At 39.6% G+C, this 27,530-nt stretch overlaps 1 protein-coding gene across 1 annotated transcript in view; it reads left to right on the top strand.

The window, feature by feature from the left end:
• ZNF536 (zinc finger protein 536) overlaps nt 1–27,530 on the top strand; it is a 305,150-nt gene that overhangs the window by 78,314 nt on the left and 199,306 nt on the right. The window contains exons 2-3 of the mRNA XM_036748438.1: nt 948–1,100; nt 13,169–14,743. Of these exons, the coding sequence (XP_036604333.1) occupies nt 948–1,100; nt 13,169–14,743 (1,728 nt within the window). The remainder of the gene's footprint in view (nt 1–947; nt 1,101–13,168; nt 14,744–27,530) is intronic.

Raw genomic sequence — 27,530 nt, 5'->3', positions numbered from 1 at the left:
CTATCTTACTAATATTGCCTCCTTCGGCTGTTTGGTGTCAGACCTCGGGTGCTGCTATAACATATCCTCCAGCCACGAAATATTTTAACACTTTTATTTACTATTATGTCCCATAATTTCTGTGCAGAAGGCAGCAATATGTAAATTTTATTCCATTTTCTAATGGTTTGGGTTGCATAACAAATAACAGCAGGAGAAACAATTTGTATTGATACTTTGCAGGGGAAATGTTCAAGTCACTGCAAAAAGATTTAACTCTGTGAGGCTGTAAGTTTATGGGAGTTTTGCAGCTGAGTTTTTGCACATGACTTTGAATATGTCACTATATGTTTATCATCATCTAATTGTGGAACAGAATTTCCATACTTTCTGTCCTTCCATTCCAGAGATTGCACTGGTGCGTGGATAGAAGATACTACAAGGGACAAATGATCAGTTTGGATAATTCTCTTTCCTGTCCCAAAATAGCTATGTGTGTTTTTTTTAATCGTGTTGGTGGGACTTAGCTGAGGCACATTTTTTTCATTTATTGCTTTATTTAATGCAAATGTGATTTCGATCATAAAGTGAACTATCCAGCTAGTTCATATTATAAATTAATCAGATTCAACAAAACACTAACATTTTAAACTTTTCAAAAAAATATTTAATAGGAGCTAAGCAAAAGAAGAAATCAAACCAGCTGCTGACACAGCTGTTTCTTTTCTTGTATAATTCAGTTCAATATAAAGGTACCATATGCTGCTTAAAACGATGATAGGAAAGATGAAATAATTTAAGAGAATAACAAGAAAATACATGAATTGTCAGCATTCTGTCAGATTTAAAGAATGAAATAGACAGGTGTAGTATTGACATGTTTAACTTTGTGTTGTGTTAGCAGTTTTGGTGCGAACAACTTCTGACATGTGCTGAAGTGATGTGAGAACGTTTTTCCTCTGTTGCAGACATTGGTGAAGAGGCTGGAAGATCCGTCGGAGTCCAGCCACCAGCTCTACTGAGAGATAGGAGCCTCGGATCGGCAATGAAGGACTGCCCTTATTGTGGGAAAACTTTCCGAACATCCCACCATTTAAAGGTGCATCTGAGAATACATACAGGTGAGAAACCTGGGACAGATTGAGGGCAACCCAAGCCACACTCAGAAATAGGGGGGCTTGGCAGATTAGGTCAGAACTACATGGCTGAATCACTGTCTCTGGCTCCGAAAGGAGCCCCAGACTCTATACAGAGGTACCCTATTGGTACCTGATTCCCTGGTTTATCACAGCTACCATTTAACACTTCTTTCTTATTCTAGTCAAAGACTGGGTCTGATGTCTCTTTTAAACTTCCGTAGCCTTTTCTAGTTTTTCTCTGCTTTGGTTTTACCCCAGACTTCTCATCACTTTGGCTATTTTCCTGATCTTCTTCTAGCCATTATGGTCTACTAAGATATTTCCACTAGTTTTTTGCAGAGTTCCCCTACCACCACCACCTTTCACCCACATCTCTTTGGAATATGGACACCTCCATTTTCTTTGACATTTTCCTGACACTTTATCCATTGGAGTTTGAGCTGCTTCAGAGGATAGACAAATATACCATCTATTTTCAAAAATAATTGTGGCATATTTCCCAAGGAATCAATAAAACAGAAGGCTGTTCAGAGATATTTAATGTCTGTAAGCCTCATTTCTCATTATGTGGTGAAAGACTAGGCCGCCTAATGGCCTTACCTGGTTTATAAAAAGCCTACTGACGCTGAGAAGAACACACTTTGGGGGGTGTGCAGCCCTGGGTTAGTCTTGCTCTGCTGGTTATGAGGCTGCTTCAGGAAAGGCTATTCCTCTTGTATTTCTGAACACCATGCTTCCCATTCCTACTTCCCCTTCTCAGAGACATTTAGCTCTTGTCAAGTTGCCTTGAGTGGTTAGTCAACTTGTTGTCTGTCCAGCTTCTATGAAGCACTGACTATGTGTTTCACCCTACCCTAAACACCATGAAGGCTAAAAGAGAAGAAGGCATTATCATTTTTACTCTTTAAGTGTCTTTCAGTCTAGCTGGGAAAATAAGATTCATTGTCATGATGAAACAGCAATGGAATGGTGTCGGGGTGAAGGGGAAAGACCTTTGAATTAAGAGCCAGGAGACCCGGATTCAAGTCTATCTTTATTACTTATCAATTTGGGGCCTTTGGGCAAATCATCTTACCTCCCATTAACCTCAGTTGTCTTATATAAAAAAAAATAGAAGATTGGCCTGAAAAATTTGCAAAATTTTTATCAGCTTTAGGAGTCTAATGAGAGAAAAACACATAAACATATATAATCAAGTCCTAGATTCCCACAAAGGGAGCAGAATCATCACATCTGAAAATATGGAATGGGACCTAGAAAAACAGTTTCTAGAAAGCAGAAGTAGGACCGATGGGTGGAAGTACACAGGGAGGCATATTTTGATTCCGTATGAAGAATTTCTTACTAATTAGAGCTGTTCAACAATAAAAGGTGCTGCCCTGTGAGGTAGAGAGGTCCCTGATAAGAAGATCATCTAGCAGAGGATAGATGACCACTTGTCAGGGATATTGTAGAGGGGACTCGTGTTTTAGGTAGAAATTGGATTAGATGACTGCTGAGAGCCTTTACAACCCAGAAATTCAATGAATCTTTGATGCTGAGACAGTAACTATGATTTGAGGTGATGTAAAGGAGGAATCCCCACAGGTGAGAGTAGGAGTCCTGGAAATGCCTCCCACTGAGATCTTCACTGTCTAGGCCATGCTGAGATTCATGTTCCTCTTCACTTAGGGACTGAGGCCTCTGATAGTTAAGGATCACTAGGCTACAGTGAAATGTGAGGGGGAAAAAAACAAACTACAACTCAGAGTTGTTCACCATCCTGCGATTCATAAGCATGTTGGGCTAGGGCAAGGGATAACCTATGTCATTGACTATTATTTTAAGATAGGTTTAGAGTCCTGGTACAGCTTGCTGCACGGTGAGTAAACGGCTTCTGATTTATAAATAGGCACTTTGGGAGATACCTTCACAGCCTGGGGAACGACACTGAGGGCATTTATTTCTTTCATCCCCCGAAGTCCTGAGGTCTTGTCTCACAGTCAGCATCCTCTAAGTCAGCTAAGTTAAGTGCTTAGCTATCGGCTCACCTCTTCTCCTGGCAGAATCAGTAGCCACACTGGCAAAGATCTCTGCCTCCATCCTATCTACTGAGGCGGGTAGGGGAAGTTGCTTTGTGTGATTTTAAAGGTTAAGAAGGATTACTCACCCAGAAACCCAACTGAGTCAGAGTTTAGGGCAGAGAGTGCAGACAGTGGACCAGAGAAGCGCCCACTGACAAAGGCATTTCCAGAACCTTACAACATCATGAAGAAAAGGAGAGAAGGCATAGAAATGTCACCCACGCAAATACCATTTGCAGTATGCTGCATTTAAAAAGCATAATCGTCACCAGATAAAGATCAATTTCCTTTTTATCTAAGAACAAAGAAGTTGGAAAATGCTTACACTTGTGTATTTGAATAGAGCAGAAAGTGTTACATGTTCTAAATAACCAAAATAAACATTCATTATAGCTATGTAAAAGTATAGATTATAAGAGTAATTAAAAATCAAAACCAGGTATTTCTTATTAAATGATTTAATAGTTGGATTCCAGTTGTTAAAGTGTGCTACCTGGGTTTTCTTCCTGATACTTTTCTATGAATCTGTTTGGGTACATGGTTTAATAGCATACACTTTTGGTACAATATTTTTTAGGGGGGAAAGTTTTCTGTGGTACACTCTATTAAGCACATTTTTCAGAGCCAACACGTAACAAAGGAGTCTCTACCTTAACTGCCTCGGATAGGAGGTGGTACAGGCTCTGTATTCTTCCATCATACTCCATCTCTATTAGAAGTCTTGGTCGTATAACACTGACTGATAAAAACCACTTTTTTCTCCACTACATTAACTCAATTACTGCTCTTCTTTTCCCAACACCTGTTTATTAGAGAGGAACTCAAGTAGTTTAACAGAAGTCAGGTTTCTCTGAACACCTGGGGGGCTTGGGAGCAGTCTGCAGGTAGCTCCAATTTGGTAGCACTACCCTAGAAGATAGATCTAATTCAAAGTATCCCCTGGGACTGAAAGCCTAGGGGACAGATGTGAAATCCCCAAGCTGGGCTGGCAACAGACACTGGCCCACCTCTGGCTGCCATCAGAGAAGTCATTAGTCACTGCCAATTCGGAATGCACACTGCAATTTCACCCCTCTCTGTAACAATACCTTGGATGGCAATGGGACTCCTGGGAAAGGGTTTATAGACATTGGGCATGCTCAGTTATTCCCCAAAAGTGCAATGAAAAGCAGTAGTATCTGGACCCAATCAATGTAGGTTAGGAAAAGCCAAGTATCAATAAGTATTCAGTTATAACATGCAACTTGATGCAATAAAGCTGTGTCAACAGGGTATTCAGTATACCCTGTACAATAATTAAGTTATCTAATACATTAAATTGGATTCCTTTTTTTTCCCCTTGGTAATAATCTAATGTGTAGTAAAGCACCCTCCCTCTTTGATAGTCACCAGGGGAATTGTTTAAGGTATGAATATAATGATGCCCAGGGCATGCATTTACTATACTGGAAGAGTTAGCTACCTGCTGGTCCCGTAGTAGCCTGAAGCAATGAATGAACCTCCCAGTCCATCCCACTCACTACCACCAAGGACTTGGCTTCTGGTAGAGAGAACACTTAGGTAATGACTGCTATATAGGCTCACTGTGATTTTCAGATTATATGATACCTCTTGATATAGCTCATTATATATAACTAATGCATGCTCCAGTGTTTTAGGAACACTTTTGGGTTTCCATAGGGGAGCTGCTATTACTAGCATGACCATCATAAAGAGAGATAGCAAATAGCCCTACGAGTGGCAACTCAGAGACATTCAAGTTCACAGACTAATTAAAAATAAGTCCCATTTTTCCAATTTATGTGAATATGTTTATTAATATGATTTCTCTGTGCTGTGCTCAATGTTCCACACTTCTCACTCTTCAACTCCACACTTGGAAACCTCTTTCAACTAACAGGAAAGAAAATGAAAAGTAGATAGATGATGTTTCAGGGATATGCCACCACGATCAGAGGAATATGCCTCACTGGAGTGCATCAGTATGCAATGTGTCTACCCCTACCCATGTGCCTTATGCCTCTGCATGGGGAAGGCAAAGGAGTTCTGTGTTGGCATGTACACATATTGTCTGTGTGTCTGTGTGTGTGTGTGTGTGTGTGTGTGTAAGTGTGTATGTGTATGGAGCGGTATAAGTGGGGGTGGGGATGAAAATTGTGTGAAGGGTTATCACTTCACAGTCAACAGTGCCTTTGAGAACAAATTTGAATCCATATCATCCAAATTTCATGAAAACTTTTTCCCAGTAGAACCAAAGAAAGTAGGTAGAATGCTTTCTAAGATTCTTTTCTCTAGCATTCCAAAGGAGTGGGTGAAGGTCAGTGACAGTCACCTAGCAGAGACTTTATTGTATAAATTAAGCACAGCAGAGTTTGGGTCTCCATGTTATCAAAGTAACTGGCTAAAAAAGTAAATTTCCTACCTAACAACCAGATCACCCATTCTGAGTTCTATTCTAGCACTAAAGTAGGGGCTACTGCCTCCTTTCCATCTTTGTTTTTCTTTGGGCTGCAAAGAAAGCTTTGAATAGTTGTCACTAAATTATTCTTACAATTTGGCTTTTAACATCTGCCAATGAATTGATTGAATAGACTAGTAGGTTGGGAATAGTGGACACATAGCCAAAGCCAAATAATTAGGTGACCTCCCTACATCATGATGACCTCTGGGAAAGGCAGGGCCAGCCCTATGTTCTTCCTCCACCATGAACTGGCACATATTCATGAATGACAAGGCAGTGTCACCGGAAGCAGAGCCTGCCTCAGTTTCTCTACCTATACAATGGGCTTAGTTGTTTTGTGCCTGCCTAGCTGACACATCATCAGCATTAATGGCATAGCATTTGGAAAGTGCATGGAGTTCATGGGATGCAAAGTGAGATATAATAACTCTCCGCCATCACCATAATGATAAAAGTTCTTAGTGCAGTTAAAGATTCAACCTTTCATCTTCAAAGAGTTTCACAAACACCGACTAGTAAATAAATGTATGTGGAGATGAAAGTTTAGAAGGCCTAATTCAGGTGCCTTATGCCCCGTAGTAAACGTAGCTTATCTTTGACACTTTTATTATTAACTCCACTAGGCAAGGTAACTATTCCAGTTTAGAATTGAGAGACACACATTGAATAAATTAATAAAATGAAGTGGGCTAAAATGAATGCAGCGTGCACATCGCATCCCTGGCATTAGCACAGTGCCTGGCACATAGTAAGTGTTTAGTAAGTGCATGTTGACATGACACATGCTGTTGTCCTCTGACTAAGAACAGCCACCTTAGTAACGTAGAATAAAAGATGTCTGTGCCCCACAGTAGAGAGAAATTTTTTTTTTAATTTGAATTAAGCTTCCTTCATTTTTACATTTCTAAGATGAACTAAAAGCCCATTTTATTTCTCCGGAGTCCTCATCCTTAACACCACACGGCTTGCTCTTCCTGCCTTAATGACATCCCAAACTTTTGTGGAAAATAATTGATTGAATTTAAATTTCCTTAAAAGTTTAAGAGGTAATGTTACAGTATAAATTCCCTACCAAACACTAAGTAGGGAAATATCCATTAGTGAAATTAACTACAGTTTCTAGGTAGCTAACAATGTGCAGTATACAGTAGGGCATGGCTAATGAACACTGCAGTGGGTGATATTTCATTATACAAATTAATGCTCACATTTTAATGGGAAAGTCACATAATGAATCTCGGCTTCAGTGACAGCAATTAGAGACACAGATTGTCCCCTTCTGGACAAGGCACTGTTTAGCAATAAGCAGCTGTGTAAAAAGTCTTCAGGTTTACAACATATATATGCTTTGGGGGAATTAGTGTACAATTTATATTAATGTACTGAAGCTTCGCTGCAAAGGAACAACCATATTTATCTCTCCTGGTATTAACTAAGTAAAGACATGTGGAAGGACTAAATAAATATCAGATATAGGGGGTGAATAAGTGAAAATATTTAATTATAGAACTTAAAAGTGAATAGGATTTTGCAGAATGGTTGGGTGACTTAAAAATAAGTTTAGAAGCATTTAACTGGTTTTAAAAGCCTGATTTAGAGAAGTCTCAGATAGAAAAATAATAACACCCACTTCCTCCACCCTTCTTTCCAGCTTTTTCAGATTAACATTGCTGTGATTCCACTTTGAATGAAGCCCTATAATATTTCTGCAGAACTGTGATGTTTCTTTTGCTCTAGAAAGTATAAAGCGACTGATCCAAATGATAAAAGATGTTACCATGTAAAAATAGACATAATGAACTAATTAAACCACTCAGTCATATATTTCTAAAGAATTAGACAAGTTATCAATAATATTCCCATGATGAATATACATTTTATGTCACTGGGAAGCGAGTTTCACTGTGAAATGGCTTCGATAATTTCATTTGTCCATTGGAATTATGAACTGATGACTCATGATTTTATCATGCTTCTTTTCCCGACAAAATCCTCTTTTGTAGGATTATGTGATTTTTGCCTTACAATTTAGTCTTTGAAGATATTCTGAGAGAATAAGTATGGAAGGTCCCAGTTAGAAAATGACTTTACCTCCTTCATAACGTTTCCTTTCATTCAAGGTGGGCAAATAAACAGTAAACCTTAAGAGTGCTGTTGTCTTTAATTTAGGGCTCAAATATTTCTCCCATTATAAAAATGTCTCTATTCCCTGCTCCACCCCACCTCAATAACTTCAAGAGGTATTGGAGTTGATAAAAGGCCCCATCCTTCTGGGAAGTTTAAGCCTTTACTGGGGATTTGAAAGTTTGGGAAAGCTGGATATGTTCCCACATCAACTTACACGGCAACACAGGCTAATTTACGACTTAAGTGGTCCATCATTCAAGTGGACAGTGATGCTGGCAGGGTGACCAAGGGTTACTTATTATGTGAGGCTGGCCTGAGAATTCTTCTCCAAATCTCTGACCCAGTCAATCCTTGCTTGGTATCAGGGGTGTGTCAATTCCGTTTAGTTTCTCTTTGGCAAGAAGACTGACGGTGCCATGGAAGTTTAGGGCCTGCTTGGATCGGCCTAATAAATCTGTCTTCATGAGTACTTAAGCCAAATGGCATGTTCGGATGCTAATATGCCTCCTTTTAAAATTATGAAACATCTGTTGGCTATAGGTGAATTCTATAGTTGTTTATATCTGGTTAGGGGAAGAGCAGATTAGAGGCTTTCTTGACCGAGACTTCAAAGGCTTACCAGTTTGTTGGTGAGACTTTCTTGTCAGTGGCTACTTCAGTCTCAACTTGGCTAATGCTATGAAAAAGTGTCTGGAGACCGATTTTTTAAATACTTGTTCACTGGCTCACTGGGGAGAGAGTTTAAGAAAGAAATTTACTCATTTGGGGATGTAGCTAGCATATTTCTAGTAGAAAAGTGGCCCTTTGGGCATGTTAGGATTTGAGTTTGTATTCTCTCAGTCCTTAGATGGCCAAAAGTGGCCTGCTTTTATGGATGGCACATATTTCATCCATTCTGGGGGCATTATTTAGACTAAACGTTCTGGATCTGGGATCCGTAGACCTCTTTTGGGTACATGGACAGTTTTCAGGGGGTACATGAACTTAGGAGAGGAAAAAAATCCCTATTTCAATATGATTGATTTCCTTTGTAATACTGTGATTTTTATTTTATGCATATAACAATATTATTCTGAAAAGTAGTCTTTAGGTTCTGCCATATTGCCAAAGGAGGCCATTACCCCCCAAAAGATTAAGAGCCCATGGCTTAGCATATACCTATAATACAGGGACTTTCAGGGTAGGCCAGTTAAAGCAGACAAAATATGTTACGAAATAGAGTGTTTAGGGTATCTCAAAAATATTTTTTATAAGAAAAAGAAAAATCAACAAATTTGAAAAAAAGTCCACAGACCCCAAGTTAAGATAATCTCATGTGAGCTTGTATAGATCCATAGATCTATTGTTCCCTCATTGGAATTCTTTGTTTGGTATAAGAACATTGTCCAAGAAAGTTTGGATATTGAAATCCCCAAAAGACCTCTGTACAAGAAACAACAAGGTGAGAGGGGAAGACTTTGGATCAGACACATGGGTTCTAGTCCCGGTTCTGCCATTAATTCTCTAGGGGTCCTTGGACATGTCATAGGATCATAGGTCTAGAGCTGCAAAGGACTTCAAAGGACATTTCATTCAAGTCCCTCGTTTTCAGATAGGGAAACTGAGGACCAGTGAGATTGTGACTTGTCTAAGATCACATAGGTAACAAGTGTCTAAGAGGGGTTTTGAACCCAGCTCCTCTGACTCTACAATCAGAGCTCTTTCTACTGTACCATGTTGGTTCAACTCTTTGGACCTCCATTTCCTCCTCTGGAAAATGAGGGGGTTGGATTGGCTAGTGTGTAGTCCCCACTAGCTCTGACAGACTGTGAATCCCTGATCTTTAAAGCCCGATTCAAATATCAATTCTTCCATGAAGTCTTCCCCATCCTTCTACCCTCAGTTGAAGCTATTTGTACTTTTATCTCATTACTTCCAGTAGACTGTGAGCTTTACAAGAATATTTTGGGTCTTATTCCTCTTTGATGAGTCAGGGCATCTAGTCTAGAATTTTGAACTTTTTGTGTCAAATGTTACTTTTGTAGTCTGGAGAAACATAGGGACCCCTCTGCCGGATGATATTTAAAAATGCATAAAATAAAATTTATAGGATTACAAAGGAAACCAATTTTATTGAAATAGTTGCCAAAATATATATTTTATAAAAACAAGTTCACAGATGCCAGGACAAGAACCCCTGAGATAACATTCATAGATCGCAATCATGCATTAACATTTTATTGAATGGTGAATGGCTTTCTGTGAAGCACTTCCTCAGTTATATATGCTAAGAAACATTTTCTCCTGAGCTCTTTCTTTGTACTTGTCTATACATTCGTATATAGCTAGTATCTTAGAGAGCTACAACTTCATATAGGCACCTTTGAAACAGCTAGTCAGCTAGGTGGAGAAGTGCTAGGTCTAGCTGTGTGACCCTGGGCAAGTCACTTAACCTCTGTTTGCCTCAGTTTTCTCGACTATAAGATGGAGATAATAATAGCATAACCCCCCTCCCCCAGCCCCAGGGTTATTATGAGAATCAAGTGAGATATTTGTAAAGCATTTAGCATGGTGCCTGGCACATAGTAGGTGCTATGTAAATGCCATGATGTTATTATTGTTGTTATTAATTATTATATCTACTGTTGTTCTCCTTACAGTCTCCCTTATGGAATGGCACCTCAAGCTGAAGAGATAAATGCTTACCCCTGGTAAAAGGCCAGATAAAAAAGTCCAATTTTTACTACCCAAATCTTTCCTAGATACAGTGAAACATGTCTTAATTTACTTCCTAATCTGTCCTCTATTAGAATATAAACTCCTTTAGAAGTGGGAATCATTTCATTTTTTGCCTTTGTTTCCCCAGTGCCTAAGTGCCTGGCACATAGTAGGTGCTTAACAAATGCTTGCTAATTGATTGCTTTTCAAATTCAGCAGTCTCCTCTAGGTCAGTACTCCCTACCTTTATTCACTGTCATTAGTTAGAGCCTCACATGTCATTCGCTTTGAATTTATAAATCAGGAATTGTTTGGATTTCTGGTGCCCCAAGTATAATTTTCAAAGGATATCCTGCTAGCCCAATCTTCCCAAATATTGTCTGGCTATGCAAACTGTACCTCTCTTTGACCCCTGAAGGGTATGATAAGAAAAGTGTTTTGTAATCCTTAAAGTCCTATGTAAAAGTCAGTCTTGCTGTTGTTCTCTGAGTGCACTTGGACAGTTATCTCAGACTACTTATGCAGAAGTTGGTCCTCTGGCTGGGAGATATCAAGGTAGGTTTCATGGTCTTTTCTGACGGGACTGAGTCAGTTCTGGCATCAGGTACACCGGAGGTCAGTCATTCCTCCGATCTTTTTTGATCTGAGACCCCTAACTTGAGTTTCAGTGGACATGGATTATCCTAACATGTCCATGACAGTGTTGGTGATGTCCTCTAGTTTCTGAGGTATCTGGGTTCAACCCTGGACCACATCAGTCTGCAGTGATTAAATGACACAAGGCCTTTGATGCAGATAGTACAAATGTAGGCAGCAAAACCTTGTCTCGTGAGCAGCTAGAGCGCTAGGTTCCTGACTGGTCAGAGACAAATTTACTAGAAGAGAGGAGATTGGACATGGAACTATTAGGAGACTGGAGAGATAACATTTTACCGTTAAAGGGATAGATACTCTCAAAGTTCTTCATCATACTTTAGCTATGGGAAGACTAGCTTTCCATCTGAGAGTGATGAGGACACAGTTTGTCATTGGCCACAGATGACCCTGGAAGCCCGTTTCTCCAAAGGAACTACTGTGACTGAAGAGCTGGCATCATTAAGACCCTTAGTTACCCCTAGACTTGACTGAAATACATACCCAGTTACCTAGATCTTAGAGAGGCTCCTGGAAGCTGTGAATAGCCTTCTTAAGGTAAAAGCTTCCAGTCCAAAGGAAGGGGTGGACTCCTTTCCTGAGAACATGGTACCCCAGGCTTTCTCATTTAAAATGCTCTGGAGTCTCTCCAAGTGACTTACCAATTAACACCTGGGGACCTCGTGAAGTTGGTAAGTCCTTGGTTCAATTTTCTTTCCATTTGTCTGAGACTTAGAAGCAATAAATGTTTTCAGGACCTACCATTCACAGATGATTTGCTGTTGCCTTTTAGATCAGCCAGAGAAAAAGAACAGAGGAAAGAAAACAGTTTCTTGCCACATTGAGCTTCCTCACAGAAATAATTGCTAATATTGACAGGGCACCATTATAAATAAGCTCAAGGCACTGTCATAGCCCTGTCTCTTTCTGGGAGTGTCTCGGCACTGGAGCCTAGAAAGGCCCTGGATTGCTAACAAGTTCTCTACATATATTTAAATGCACATGCATTTAGGCATCTCTCCTTTCTTGTTACATTGCACGGGCAGGTATCGGCTTACATATATCTTCCATAGAGAAAGAACAATAGAAGTTGGGGGGATGCTGAATTTAAATAAATATTTAATTCATGAAAATTATCTTATATGTTTTAAAATGCTATTTAAGGCTATTTTTATTCTCTAGAAAGCGCTTATTATAGGTAAATTACACGTTTTACTACCCGAGCGTTAGGCTTGCCATTAGTACAAATTTAAGGCACTGCAAAGGCCAGTAGATAATGTTAATTTCAAATACAGAAACTAAATATATTTTGCACCTTTTTATTACTCATTTTCTTTTACATTTTATCGACTACTTTTTATCTTAACTATATGTCTTTACATGCTGCAATCATAATGCACTGTAATGGTATTAATATTTTATAGAATCTGTATTTATAGTTCTTTATTTAGAAACAATGCAGTCGGTCTGCAGATCTTTGAATCCTTCTGGAATGGTGCCCTCCAAATAATGATAAATTACTTGTGCAGTATGCCATTTGCTAATTATATCCATGATTTACTGCAGAGCAAGACTTAAATCATTCATTTCAGTCTTGCGTAACAGTGCCATAAAATTTTTAGGTTTAAAAATGGTTTCCATGTGTATAATTTAAACAAATTTCAGAGCTATTGTATACACAAAATATTGCAACCATCCATTTGTTACATACTTTGTCTTTTTAAACTTCTACTTTTAATGATCACTGTGGTTGAAATTATTATGCTTAATTTTCATAATCATAGCTTTTAAATCTACAGCAGTTTTCACATGTTAGATAAAGAAAAAGATAGCTAATTGTGTGTAGATAGTATGTCATTCCTGAATAGTCCCAACTGGTACAAAATCATTTAAAAAGCTTAAGACTATGAATTATTCTTCTATTAAAAAACAGTTGTTCTATAACTAATTATTACTTTGAGCCGCTTTGTTTCAAAGAACAAATGTTGATCCTTCCATCCCTGCTCCACACACCAAAGTGCAATAAACATATATGTTCTTTCTTTTATCTCTTGTACTCCAATCTGCAGGTGAGAAACCCTACAAATGTCCCCATTGTGATTACGCTGGTACTCAGTCTGCATCCTTAAAGTACCATTTAGAACGACACCATCGGGAACGACAAAATGGCGCTGGGCCACTCTCTGGACAGCCTCCAAGCCAGGATCATAAGGATGAGACATCAAGCAAAGCATCTCTGTTTATCAGGCCGGACATTCTGAGGGGAGCCTTTAAGGGTCTCCCAGGAATTGATTTCAGAGGTGGCACTGTCTCTCAGCAATGGACATCAGGAATGCTTTCATCTGGGGACCATTCAGGGCAGGCTGTAGGCATGACTTCTGAGACTTCTCCTGAGACTCTGAAGGGCTCTGACCTCCCTTCCAAAGGTACACATTTTTCTGAAATTGGACGAGCCTATCAGAGCATTGTAGGCAATGGGGTCAATTTCCAAGGCTCTTTGCAAGCCTTCATGGATAGCTTTGTCTTGAGCTCTTTGAAGAAAGAGAAGGAAGTGAAGGAGAAAGCCCTATCAGATCCACTTTCCATGAAAGTCCATGGACCAGATGGTGGTGAGGAAAAAAATAGTGGAAAATGCTCCCAGAGGAAATCAGAGAAATCTCAATATGAACCCCTGGATTTGTCTGTAAGGCCAGATGCAGCTTCTCTCCCAGGCTCTTCGGTGACTGTTCAAGACAACATTGCATGGCATGGCTGCTTGTTTTGTTCTTTTACGACTTCATCAATGGAATTGATGGCCCTTCATCTCCAGGCCAATCACTTGGGCAAAACTAGACGTAAAGACAGTGCTTTGGTAGCTACAGGAAATGGCAAGGACCAAGCCAGGGAAGTGAGCAAAACTGGCTTGCTCCCTTCTACAGTACAATCTAGCAAAGAGGTAGGAATCTCCAATGTGATTACCCACCTTGACTCTACTTCTGAGAAGATGACCCAAGGTCACGGCAAAGAGACTTTGGGAGAACAAAAGAACTCTGCCTGGTCTGGTCATATGGACCCGCCATTTTGCAACTTTACTTCAGACTTCTACAAACAATTTGGGGTTTACCCAGGAGTCATGGGCTCAGGATCCTCCTGTGCTAACAACGAGTCCGAAGGCAAAGTGCAGCCTGAAGATGACTCAACGATCCTGCTCCCTGAGTCTGTGAACAAAAATGCTACTGACGACCTGTCTGATATTGCCTCATCTGAAGACATGGAATCTTCCAAGGAGGAAAACAATGAAGAGGAGGATATTGAGACAGAACCTGAAATCATGAGCAAACCATTATCTGTCCTTAACAAGGATAGCAGCAATGATGGAGGAGACAGCCTCCCCAACACCGTTGCCTCCCAGCCGGCCCAAGGACTTGTCTCACCTTTGCCCCAAACGTCCGAGAAGCAGTGGCATGGCCCAAATCTTCTTCCATCCCATGACACCTCCACAGGGGTGATGAAAGCAGAACAGATCCCAGGACCCCAGGTCCTGGAGAAGCAGATGAACATGTTGTCAGTCCTAAGAGCCTATAGCTCTGAAGGCTTAGCAGCCTTTAATGGACTTTCGAGTAGCACAGCAAGTAGTGGATGTGTCAAGAGACCAGACTTGTGTGGTAAGTTTTAGAATCCTCTTTCTTGAGTTCCTTTCTCAAAAGATTAGTGCCAAATGGTGCATTAAAAAAAATAGGGCAAAATGTCCAGTAGAAAATTTGGAATTAAACATAGGTAACGCTGTATGTGCAATTTAGACAATCATACAATGAATCCATTTTAAAAAAGACATTTTTGAAATCATACTATTTGTGTCATCCAAGTCTAGAGAACCTGTGTGAGGGATGTGAAGAAGGGGACCCACAGTATTGACTGCACATGTTTTTAATCCATATTTTGGAGGGGAAAACAGTTTATATAATAAAAAAGACATGGTAACTTGAAAACTTTTCAGTATTTTCAACTTCTCTGTAAGAGTCCTAAGAGAAATCCTTAATGCTTTGCTAAGCCAACCTTGCTTTCTTAAACTTTTCTTCATGTTGACTTAGAAGATACTCAAATCACCTAACACTAACCAAAATCCAGACCAAGTGACTGCCTGGGCCTCTCTCTAATTAGGGAGTTTGGATTTAAGGCTTTTGTGATTCAGTTGGAGGAAAGCAGAAGGCAGTGGTCTTTAATTATCCAGGGCTTAGATTATTGTCTGTTGGCAGTTCTAACAGGGGCTATCTGGCGGTGAATTGCCTGATTAGGAGTGTTCCTACAGGTAACTTAAAGGCTCTGATTCTATTTATCCCTGATTATTCCTACATAATCTAGCCTTTAAACTGGCATTGCACATTACACTTACACTTCCTCATAAAGCATAGTTGCCCCATGGTGTTTTTTTGTTCTTTGTTTTGTTTTTAAATAAAGTTGGAGCCATCTGGATGGATGTAAAATTGGGAGAAAAAAACACTACAGGGTGGGAGAAACAGGTTGTCCTGAAGGCTTAGGTATCCTCAACTCCAAGTACTTCTGTGAAAACACTTTTCAGACCCTATTTAGCCCCTTTGCAATTACTTGTCCACTCCAAGAAAGTAAACTAATGGAGGAAAAGAGAGGATGGCAAGCGTTGTGGTGTCTATAATCTAGAAATGGATTTTAATGGCTTTTTTTCCTGATTTAAAAAAAAAAATTAAAAGGGAATCTCTCCACCATAGAGAGCTGCTGGCCACAGGAGGCTGCTTCCTATCATCAAGTAACAAGCTACAGGAAGCAGTAGTCTGGCTGCATAAATTGAATTGATGTATCTCTCCTTTCCCTCCCCTTCCCTAATTCACTGAGAATATAATCAGGTAGTAAGAAATATTTTTTTTGAATTGTCAAAAATCACTAAATGGATTTCTGACAGCTCAAAAAAATATTGACAGTTCCTTATGCCACATGATTCACAAAGCCCCATTAGCCATACCCCCAATCTATTTTTAGCCAAATACAATTCATTACTCTTGAAGTTGTTAAAAAATATATTTAAAAGGGGGGAAAAGGAAAGGAGTTAAATGGCGCTTCTCAAGAAGAAAAGGAAAAATTGGACTGACTTTTAAGTGTTCTATTTTTTTTTTAAAGTTTGGGATTGGGGCTTTTTTTTTTAAAGTCTATTTTCAGTTCTTTTAACTACCTACATAGGACCATAGTTACTGCCAGGAATCCATGCATCAGAAAAGATCAAAAACTGGCATGTTAGTAAGCTCATTATTATTGAAATGAGCTCATATTACCCCTATTAATTTTTCCATCTTCCTATCAATGCAGCAGGAAGACTGCCTGCCTTTGATGAAGCCCGCCCAATGGTATCCTATTTAACTGGAGGCATGGGGGGCTGGGGAGCACAGCTCAACAACATTAGAGAGTCTGTTCCATTTTGTAAGCTATTTCCACCGAAGCTGCAATGCGAGTCCTCCCCGCTCCCCTCCCAAAATAGCAGCTCACGACTCCCAGCTGACATTTCCATTGGTATGTACAAAAACAGTTCTTAATCAAGCCCTCAGCCATTGTGGTACAGCAGCCATGATGCGTGCCTACCCCTCTTCACCAAGAAGAGACTGATGATGCTAAACTTGCAAACTTTATGGGAATACCTCACTCTTACTCCATTCCCTCCCCCATTATGGGTACCATGTCCATTTTCTCCTGCCAATTTTCAGAGTTCACCTCGAAATAATCTCTATCTCTACTAGATGGGATATCTAGCCTGGAGACTTCCTACCCCATTAGATTGTCTTCCTCTCCTTACACTGTTATCCCCTTATTGGTCCTCCAGACTCTTGTTTTACAGAAGTCCACAGGGAAAAAATGCAATTGTCTTCATCCCTGTTCATTAACAAGTTGTAAGTACAGGACATCAATGAGTACCTGGGAGGAAGACGTAAAAACATAACAAAACCAAAATAAACATACAAAAAAAAGCAGCCTATTTATTCAAACTCTCCAGTTTGCTTTTCTGACCTGACATTGCATGGAACACATTTGACAGTTTCAAGAAGCCAAAACACACGCACATACTGATCCTCAACATTCTAAATGTAATTAACATTAACACTATAATTAAATGTCCGTGGGTGATCATTTCCCTCTACCTCTCTGTCCTGACCCTAGCTAGATAGGTATTGCCAACTTAGGTCTGTCTAAATCCAACTTCTTTCAAATCACAGGTCAAAGTCTAAAATGGTGTCTATTGCACTCAAATTGGAATGGGGAATTGAAGCTGTGATTGAAATAATTCAAGTGAAAACTGAAATTCAAAGAAAAAAAAGAAAGGAAAGGTGGCATTCAGGCCCTAAAATCCCCCATCAGTTTGCACATGTGGAACCATGTTTGTAGAAGTGAGAGTAGCTGTTGTTGTTGTGTGGTTGCTTTTTTTTTCTCCTAAAAGGAACTTCTATTTTCTTTGTCTCATAGAAGCATATGGTAGAGCGTCTGCATAGCTAACTTAGTGGATAAAAGCAGATTATAGTCAGCTCACCAAAAAGTTCATCAGATCAGATCACCTCACATTTGCCAGTGGACAGAACCTCATGTTATCTTAAGAACCTGTAATCTGTTAAATTGTACCCATGTTTCAGGCTATATTTTATATTTTAAGCTGAATTTCTTTCTCATGCTTGAAATCTATTTTTTTTAACTAGATCTATGATTTCATTGCTATAGGCATTAACTCCCTCAGACAAAGCAGACCAGCAGCTACTCTGTGATTTAGTCTTAGAGAATTACCTGGGGACGCTAAGGGGGTAAGTGACTTACATGGGGTCACTTGATTGACATATGAAAGGGTAGGACATGAATTTAGGTTCTGAGGCCCATTTCCTACTATTTCAAGTGTAACGTTTCAAATATTGGACCTGGAAAGCAATGCTAATTTATAAACCTGAATTGTAGAATAGCCTATCTTCTTCCCCCACCCCCAATTATTGCACTAGGAAGAAGGGGGTGGTATAAAGGGCTGATCTTGGAATCAGAAAGACCTACCACTGATACATACCACCTGTGTGATTATGGACAAGTCATTTACTCTTCTAATGTCCCATTCAACTCTCCAAGACTATAAATTGTAGACAAATTGCTGATCTTCATTGTGGAAGAAGCTCCCCACATTGATCAACTAAGAGTTCCAGAGCAAATAAGTAAATTTCTTAAATTTCTTAAAAGAAAAAAAATAAAGAACAAGCAAGAGAGAAAAGAATTCAACATTGTCATTATGTTAGTGAAGAGTGAAGTGTTTTTTGTTTTTTTTTATGGCACTTATATAACCCAGGCTTGAGCCCTGGGTTACATGTTACACACAAACTTCGATTTCAAAGAGCTAGGATAAGAATTTCCAAATATATTATCTTGCCACCCAAGAAACTGCAATGTTAGGTTAGCCTGACAGATGTGAGATACCTTTGAAGGGGCTGGAGGGACAAATAGCACTATGTGAAGAGGCATTTTTGATGAAGCTAGATGAAGCAACTTTGTTTTGTTAGTATAGGTCAAATCCCCTTACTGGTACCATTTTGCCACAGCCCACTACCACAAAATATTAGCTTAATAAAGAGTTTTACAAGTTCCAGCAGATGGCCTATTGGCTTTGAATAGCAATCTCTACAAAGGAACTCTAGTATCAGCAAAGAAATTTGGATGTGCCCTTGAAGCTTTCTGTAAGGAGAAGTTTGACCTTTACTTAACATTTGTAACAGGACAGAAACCCTACAGCTTCTTGATAGAGCGGGACCAGTATTTGCACAGTGGGACAGTGACTTGGCCAGAAGGGCATTTATATCCAGCAAGAGCTAGAAAGAGAACTTAGTTTCCAAATTGGTGCAATTTGGCCCTGTGCTGTTCAACGTTGCTCATCAGTGACTCAGAGGAAGGCATGGATGGATGTGTTTATTAAATGTAGGGATGACATAGAACTAGGAGGGATAATAAATATGTTGGATTACAGAATCCAGATGCAAAAAGGTCTCAGTCTCTAGAATGAGGGGCCATATCTGATATGGTGAAGTTGAATAGGAATTATCATCAAGCCCTTCACTGTGTTTAAAAAAAAATACCCTATAAATATAGAATAGGAGAGATAGAGTGAGAAAATAGTTCACATAAAAGGAGCTGGTAGTTCAGTGGGCTTCAAGCACTATGCAAGTGAACAATAGTGACATGGTAGTTTAAAACTAATGAAATAATTAGGCTGTACATACAGATGCATCGTGTCCATAATGAGGGAGTCGCATTATACTCTGTCCTATTCAGAGCACATCTGGAATAGTATGTGGAGTTCTGGATGCCATATTCAGGAATGATATTGACAAACCATGCCCCTTTCCAAAGGAAGGTGTGACTGGGATGAAAAGGAGTCTGGAAACCATTATGTGAATATTCTTTGAAGGAGCAGAAGATACTTAGCCTGGAGAAGAGGAGACTTAAAGGGAACACAGTTTTCCTATCTTCAAGGATTTGGAAGGCCATCCTGGGGAACACAATTATTAGATTTGTTTTGCATAGTTCCCAGAGCATTGATTTGAAGTTGCAGAGGTAGATTCTTGCCCCATGTGAGGAAAAACTTCCTCTCCATTAGAGTTGCCCTGACATAGAACGAGCTGACTTAGAGGTTGTAAGTTTCTCAATACTGGGATATCAGATAGAAGTTGGAAAACAAGTTGTTCTGATGTTATGGAGTGGTCTGTTTAGATAAGGTGGGAGGAGATGCTCTAAGAAATCCTTTAACGGAGAGAAGACCCCTGAGATGCCACAATTCTATTACATGCTTTTCTGACATCAAGAGGCTTCACTGGAGATGCTAGGATACCCAGCAGAAGGAGAATGTTTCATTTTGTATGCTCAAATATAGCTAGACCTTTCAAAGGCTGGTATGAAAAAGGACTGCAGGACACTGGATATGTAAATACATTGGAGAACTCTTTACCAGACAATCCTACTGTCTCTGGTTTCTCTGTCTTTGAGGAGATGCCAGGCAATGCCTGGTCCTAAACTTTAGGTATGCCAGCTTAGTTGGTCGCTTAAGATTTAGGATTGTTGCAGTTAATTCTGTCCCTCTCCTTCCCTAATATTGGCCTTAACTTTTGTCCTAATGTGATTTAGGTTTTCCCAGTAAATCTAATATGCATGGTTGATGGAAAAGCCTTAGGGCATGTTGCTTAGACAATAGGTTGACTACCACATTTCTCCTAGGCCCTGAGAATCTCCATTATACAGCCAGAATTAAGGATGCTGCTCACCTCTCCCTCTACTTTTTTCCAAGCAATCATAGGTCATAGGTCAATATATGCATATACATCTATATGTATATGTGTGAATATGCACATATACACACATACACATGCATATGTGCATACATGTGTATACACATGTGTCTACACATGTGTCTCTGTGTTTACATATTTGTTTATATACATATACACATATATGTATTGTGTCTATCACAAAGTCCAATATAGATCTGAAAGATAATATGCCATTAGATAGTATACCAAATCAGGTAATTTACTCCTCAGAAAGACCTAGTGAGAAAGTTAGGTTTAATAATTATTAATAATAACTTCTGAGCCCTTTTCTATAAATTGAATGATTTGATACTGTTTTGTAGAAAAGCCGTTTCTTAAAGGAGTAAGAAAATTTGAGAAAAAAATCCCTAATACCCCCAACAAAAAGGAGCATTTTCTCCCTGACGGGAATTCTGAATTGGAGGAGAATTTGGTTGAAGGTGATTAGATGTTGTATCATAAGGATATGAGAGGGTGTGTGAAAGTCCCTGCTTTAGCTTCCGTGAACTAAAAGTATAGGGCAACACATGTCCCTGCAGCTGCCTTCGGGAACAAGACCCCAGCAGGAGCTTGTATGGGAATAGCAGCAAGAGAGAGCAAGACTGGGCAGTGATTGAGGCAAATGAAGTTCCTGCCTACTATAGTGGGGGAATAAACCCAAGTAAAAGAAGGAAAAAATCATGGAAGAGATAGTATATTCATAGAATAAAAGAGTTGGGAGAAACCTGGAAAATTCATTTAGATCTCCTTTCTGCTTATAGGTGGATAGACATCTGCATCCTTTGGGGTCACCAAATGGCTACTGTATTTTAAAGACATTGGGGAAGGAATTCCACAGGAACTCTTACAAATCCTTAATATCAGGAAATATAAGCTTCTATATATTCCTCGCACTACAACCAAAAGGCATTATGTTGTGGCAGAAAGATCATTGAGTTAGTAGTCAGGAGTCTAGATTCTTTAAGTTCTGTCTCTAATCTGTTATATGACTTAGGGTAGGGAACTTAACCTCTCTAGGCCTCAGCTTTCTTATTTCTAAAATAGATTTAATAATATCTTGCCTGCTCTCAAAAGGATAGGATGAGAATGAAATGGAAAAGAGAGATATTAAAGCACTTTAAAAAAAAGAATGGGTTTGAATAGTAATGTGTCGTTACACTTTTCAATTTGGGTCCTCTTGAATTTCCGCTAAATTTCAAAATGAAGCCATCTTAGCCAAACTTAGAAACACATTCTTGGGTGGGTGGCTAACACAAGATAAATCATATCAGATGGTCTACATATCTCTTAGTAGTAATGGAATCTTTTGTGATGTAGGCATATCACTATAACTACAGAACCACTGTGAGTCTGACATTGGATTAAAAGGAGAGGCACATGTCATGTTTCCACTTTCAAACTTTTCAGCCCTAGCGTCCATCAGGCCACGTTGTTGATGGTCTGTTCTTGGTCTGAAAAGGTTAGCTTTGAAAATGGTCCTGTTGATTATATTATGATTACACCAAATTATTAGTATTACATGATAGCAGTGGAGCTGAGAGGGCAATAGTTACATCAGTAAAAAGACTCCAATGTAGCTTTTATCAAAAAATGGTAAATTTCTTATAGTAAATTAGAGGCCTCTAGCAGAGATCTGGTTATTGTAAGTGAAAACACTTCAAAAAATTGATAAAAGGCTAAGTGAATATAAGATACTATCATTGTCTTTGGGGTAAGGGACAGTATTATCCATAGAGATGATTCTGGGTTCAATGGTGGTATAGTAAGCACAGGTCATTCTAAAGCAGACCATTGGTTGGAATGAGAAGATACAAATCCAAATCAATTATCTGAGATATCCCAGGCAAAATCAAACAAATACAACAGAAGCCAATGAAGTTGTGACTTTGGGAGACGTTAGAAGTGTCCTCTATAGGACTCTGGTTTTTCTTGAGTGTGTGTCAATACCTTGAGAAACAGAATATTGGATGAAGAGTAGGCCTTTAGTGTTGGGAAAGCCTGAGTTCAAGTCAAGTTTTGCACATTCTGGCTATGTGACCCTGGATAAGTCACTTAACCTTTCAATGTCTCCAGAGAACTCTCTAAACCTATGAGTTGTAGAGCAGGTGCTATGTTATAATAACAGAGGGAGTTTCCTTACCAGGTGTTTCTTATGCCAACAAAATCACAGATCTAGTAAAAAAAAATATAATAATAATAATATCTGGACTCACTATTTTAGTTAAGACGGGCCTTTTGGCACATGGCTGTGCCAAAATCAAAACCGTGGTGCAAGGAATTGCTTTTGCATGGGTACCGATCACGAAATCTGTATTTTACAATTTGACCATTAACTCCAATAGTGGTTGGCAGTTTCAAGTTCACATGGTCACTGGGCCTTGAATCTGCACATCCTGCCCCTGCATTAGCTGCAAATGAGGACTGTTTGGAAGTTTGCTTTCATGCACTCTTTCTCATAAGTCTTGTGATACAGCTGGCATGATGGTACCACCTGACCCTTCCCTTTTTAGCCAGTAGCCCTGCCAAAGGTTGCACCTTCTTTTCTTTTCCATTCGCATAGGGATCAGCAAAGATGGCTTTCCTTGATCCACTGTCAAGATTCTCAATTCTGGGCAAGTTTCCATTTCCTTCCCCCCCTCCTTTATTCTTTACCCCCATTGAGGTGGAGGCAGTATCATTTGTGTAGTGACATTAAACCAAACTCCTATGGCATTTTTTTCCTCCTCCTCCTCCTTGATTATTATTATTGTTTTTTAATTAAAAGGGAATGCCACTGGTGTGATGTCGTTTGCACCACAGGATAACAGGACTGTTGTGTGAATCTCATTGTGTTTGCCAAATGGTCCACCAGTCATTTCAGAACAAACAAATGGATGGTGGCTGTAAGTCTGCAAACACTGGTGACATTTAGCCGTGTTTATGTTCCTTTCTTTTTGCTGCATATTTTTGGCTCAAAAAGCTACTATCTGAATCTGCAGAGCTTCCTAAGCTGGAGCAAAGTCTATATAGCTTTAACTGAGGTAACGGAGTCCTTGGATTCCATCACACCGCCCACCTAGTAATTAATCAAGGTTATAGCAGAGGAAGGAGGACCCCGTCAGTGCTGAGGCTCTCTCAGTTTTTAAACATCATGCCTTGAAGAGGAGGGAGGGGAGGTGTTTGTTACAGCCAACTTCTCACTCCTTGAGGGAATGCTGATTCTCAGCCTAGGCCAGTTCTCCCATACCCATCAGAGAAAACATTTCTTTAGCTCCCTGATTGGGTTGCTTATCCTTTCTCTCCTTTGTAACTGGTTGTTTTTTGTTTCTGTTATTTTAGTCTTTGCCAACTCCAAATGATGATTTGAATTGAGAGCCCTCTAGATATATGCTGAGTCTTAGCTGCTGAAAGATACATATTTTTTTCCCAGACACTATTTGTAAAGCCCAGGTTTCATATAAACAGTAATTATCTGCTATTACTTGTATCTGATAGACAGTACCTCTATATCTAATTACCAACCTGCTCTAATAATTCAGCCCATTCTTGCTTTAGCCAGGAATTGAAGGACCAAATTTATAAATATTGCTTTATCATCTCTTACATTAAACAATTAGAAATTGTAGTGTTAGCCTAGCTTCCAAATGTATCTAGTCAGCAATTATTTCAGGATTGTTTAATAAATCTGCCCATTTTCTTGCAGGTAAGTGACCCCCAGTTCTATTCGGTATATCCGGAGTTGCTATTGCCCTCCCATTCTCCTCGATGATTACCTGCAGCTTGTTAATTATGTAAAGCCAAGAGAAGAATGTATACACATATGTGTGTTTAATAAATAATGACTATTGGCACAGGTATGTGTATACACAAGGCACACCAACCTACAATATCCATAACAAATAACCACGGATGGCTAAAAATACTGGCCCATATGTTCATCTATTAGTCATGGATTTTGAAGGCTTAGTCACTCAAATTTGAGGGAAAATTCTCAGTAAAAATATAGGTCCCCAGGACAAATGTTTGTGAAATGGAGGTTCCCCATCCCATTTACATGTCCGTTCACCTGTGGGAAAACCTGAACTTGGAATAAACATACATACATACACACACACACAAACACAAACACACACACACACACACACACACACACACACTCCTAATGGCCTTGTGTTGCCTCAATCATGCACTCAACAGAATAGGTGCACAACAGGTATGCTTTCGTGCGCGTGTATGTGGGTGTTGCTTGTAAATTCACCACAGGCCTCTAAAGATTTGGCCCCAGGATTTTTTTTTTTTTTTTTGCTGCTGCTGCTTGAGTGTCTAATTGTCCTGTATTTTGTAACTCTTTAGAAGAATACAGAAAAGTGCAGTCTTTACCTTTCTTCATATTCTTTAAGCAGTAATATTGCTAGTTTAATATTGTGTCAGGTCCTAATATGAACCAGGAGGCGATGACAGTAGAATTCAGTGAACAGCACCTTGACATCCACAATTTAAAAAATGGTGATTGAAGCGAACTGTGTAAACTTGTACTGGGTTATCGTGTGCTTTGGAATAGAGTATTGTTGAAGTAATTAGAAAATATATTAAGGTTTTCCTGGTAATGAAGGCATGTAAGTTATAATAATTGTAGCTTTCTGAATAAGTGTCAAAATATATCTTTAAATGTGCTGTACGTGGAGTTACAAGTTAGGTCACCTATGAATGGAATGTAAAACAATACAAAAACTGCTTCAATAACTTATCTTGGTATTGCTAATAAAAAAAAAAGCTGTGAAACATTAGTGTAGTTTGGAGTCATTATGTTAATTCATTCCACAACCGTCCCTTCCCCCTCCCTCTTCTTCATCCTCCCTGAAGTCCTTGTGTTGGAAGCCCCTACAGGACCTCTGGGCAATGATTTTTTTTTTTATAATAGTCCCCAAACCAAGCAGCCTATGGCGCAACTGATTGCATTTTTCCATCTACCTATAGACACATCCCTGTAATGGACTGCTCGTGACAGTGTGACTATTGAGTGTTGTTCTGATTTGAGAGGGTTTTGTACGGTAATCAATGGGAGTATCTGCGTGTGTGAGTGCATGTGTGTATATGTGTGCATGTGTGAGTTCATGTTTTTATCTCTGTGCCTTTCAGGGATGTGTCATGAATCATCTCTACCATGCAGGCTCATGTGAAAAGCCTACCCTGGAAACATGGCGCACATAAACACTGAGAAAACAGGGCCTTCTCAACATTGCCATCAGCAGTTCCCTATAAAATAGGCAGAGGCAGAACCATAATTAGCAATTTTGGCTTCTGGGGGCAGGGCAAAAGACAAATCACACACTAGGACTAATTTTTATTTCAAATTTATTTGAGCTTACAAGGGAGGGGAGAGATGCTGATACATAAGACTTTGTTGAGGGGGGGAGCTATGCATGCAAGATAACCAGCTCCTATTGGAAAGGGACCCTAGGACACCATGAGGCTGCTGCTTGTAGGCCACAAGGCTTTCAGGAAGTGAGGTGGGTAGGAGTTCACCTGGGATTTGACCATTGGGTATAGGAAGGGTACCATCTGGTAGTTCACTATTTTCACTAATTATTTTTGCTAACTCAGGTCCTCAGATCAGTTGTTTCTATTGCTGAATGACTGGGAATACTGTCAGTGTGCCCTCTGAGTATTGCTGCCCTGAATCAAAGCTCTGTTTGTCCCTCCATAGTTATGTCTCCGGGAAGAGGGGGCTGTATAAGTCAAAACTTCTTATAACAAAAATTGTGGGGAAAAAAAGTTTTTATAGTCTTAAAATTCAGCATGGTGAAATTACTGAACCACTGGCTTGGGCTCAGGAATCATGTTGTTGTGCCCGTGTTTGTGATAATGAGATTTGGCCTGCCACCCTAACATTTTAGGGAGATTTTTTTTTTACTATGAGCCATATTATGGGATGAACTATCTTAATTGCATTTCTCCTGCTTCCTAGCTTGGAGAAAGGAGTAGTTAATACCTGTTCTTTCTCTCTCTTGGCCTTTATTTCAAATTCCGTCTCTTGCCGGACAAGAGCTGCTTCTGAGAGAAAGTCCCCATGCTTCTGTTGTGGAAATTTTAAGCACGGAGGCTATCTCCCCACCCCTACCTATGCCCCTAAATACCCGCTACCTAGTTGGCAGAGCAAGGAGGGGGAGCAGAAACAGTGGAATCTGTTTCCCAGTGACAAATTTCTATTAAAATTGTCAGTTTGAATAACCTGTCAGTACTTTTTATTAATTCCACCTAAACTCCATGAGTCAGGGCCTGACATTTCAGTGTTCTGTGTCACACTGGGAAAAAGCTGTAGTTCAGGCATGGAACAATTACGTTGCTGTTGACTAGTTGAAAAATCCCCCATGGTATTTATGATAAAACTGTTACAGTGATCCAGACCTCGAAGACATAAATATTGGATTGCATGGCCCCTTTCCCACCTCCCATTCCCTGATTAGGGATAAATTCTATGAGACTTGAGCCAAATTGGGCACCAACAGCCATCTTCTTCAAAGTATATATTTTTTGTCTTCAACAGAAAAGGGTGTTATGCAAACCTAAGTATCAGGAGAGGAAAATATCCCCTTCAGCATACTGTGGAAAGTGTGAATGAGCTGAACATTTCCACGAAGGGTAAAGTCGTAGGCATCTTAACAGCATGATCCGGGTTCATAATGTTACATCCCAAACCGCAATTAGAAAATTGCGTTGGCATCGCTAAGGTGGGTGTGAGCTGTGTCAGCACTTACCTGAGGCCTCCGTTCGAGTTCTCCAAGGACTTCTCATGGGAGAGACTGATTCTCATTTATATTTACAAACACTTGATTCCCTTTCTTGGGTGATTATATACACATGAGGAAAGAGAGGAAAGTGGTGCTGATTAGGGAGAGTATTCAGGTAAAGTTTTTAATCCCCTGTTTTCTTCTTGTTACGTTGAAAATAACCAATACAGTCAAGTTAAGACAACAAGCATTTATGAAGTACCAACAATGTGCCAGGCATGCTGCTGAGCCCTGAGAATACAAGGAAAAGCAAAATACAGACCCAGCTTTCAAGGAGCTCACAGTTTGATAGGGAAGACAAAATGCAAATAACTGTATCCAAACAAGAGATAGGTAGG

The sequence above is a fragment of the Trichosurus vulpecula genome, chromosome 3, assembly GCF_011100635.1.
Source record: "Trichosurus vulpecula isolate mTriVul1 chromosome 3, mTriVul1.pri, whole genome shotgun sequence".
In the NCBI taxonomy this organism is placed as follows: domain Eukaryota; kingdom Metazoa; phylum Chordata; class Mammalia; order Diprotodontia; family Phalangeridae; genus Trichosurus; species Trichosurus vulpecula.
The sequence above is the reverse complement of the archived record's forward strand: the minus strand, read 5'-3'. Positions and strand labels throughout refer to the sequence as shown.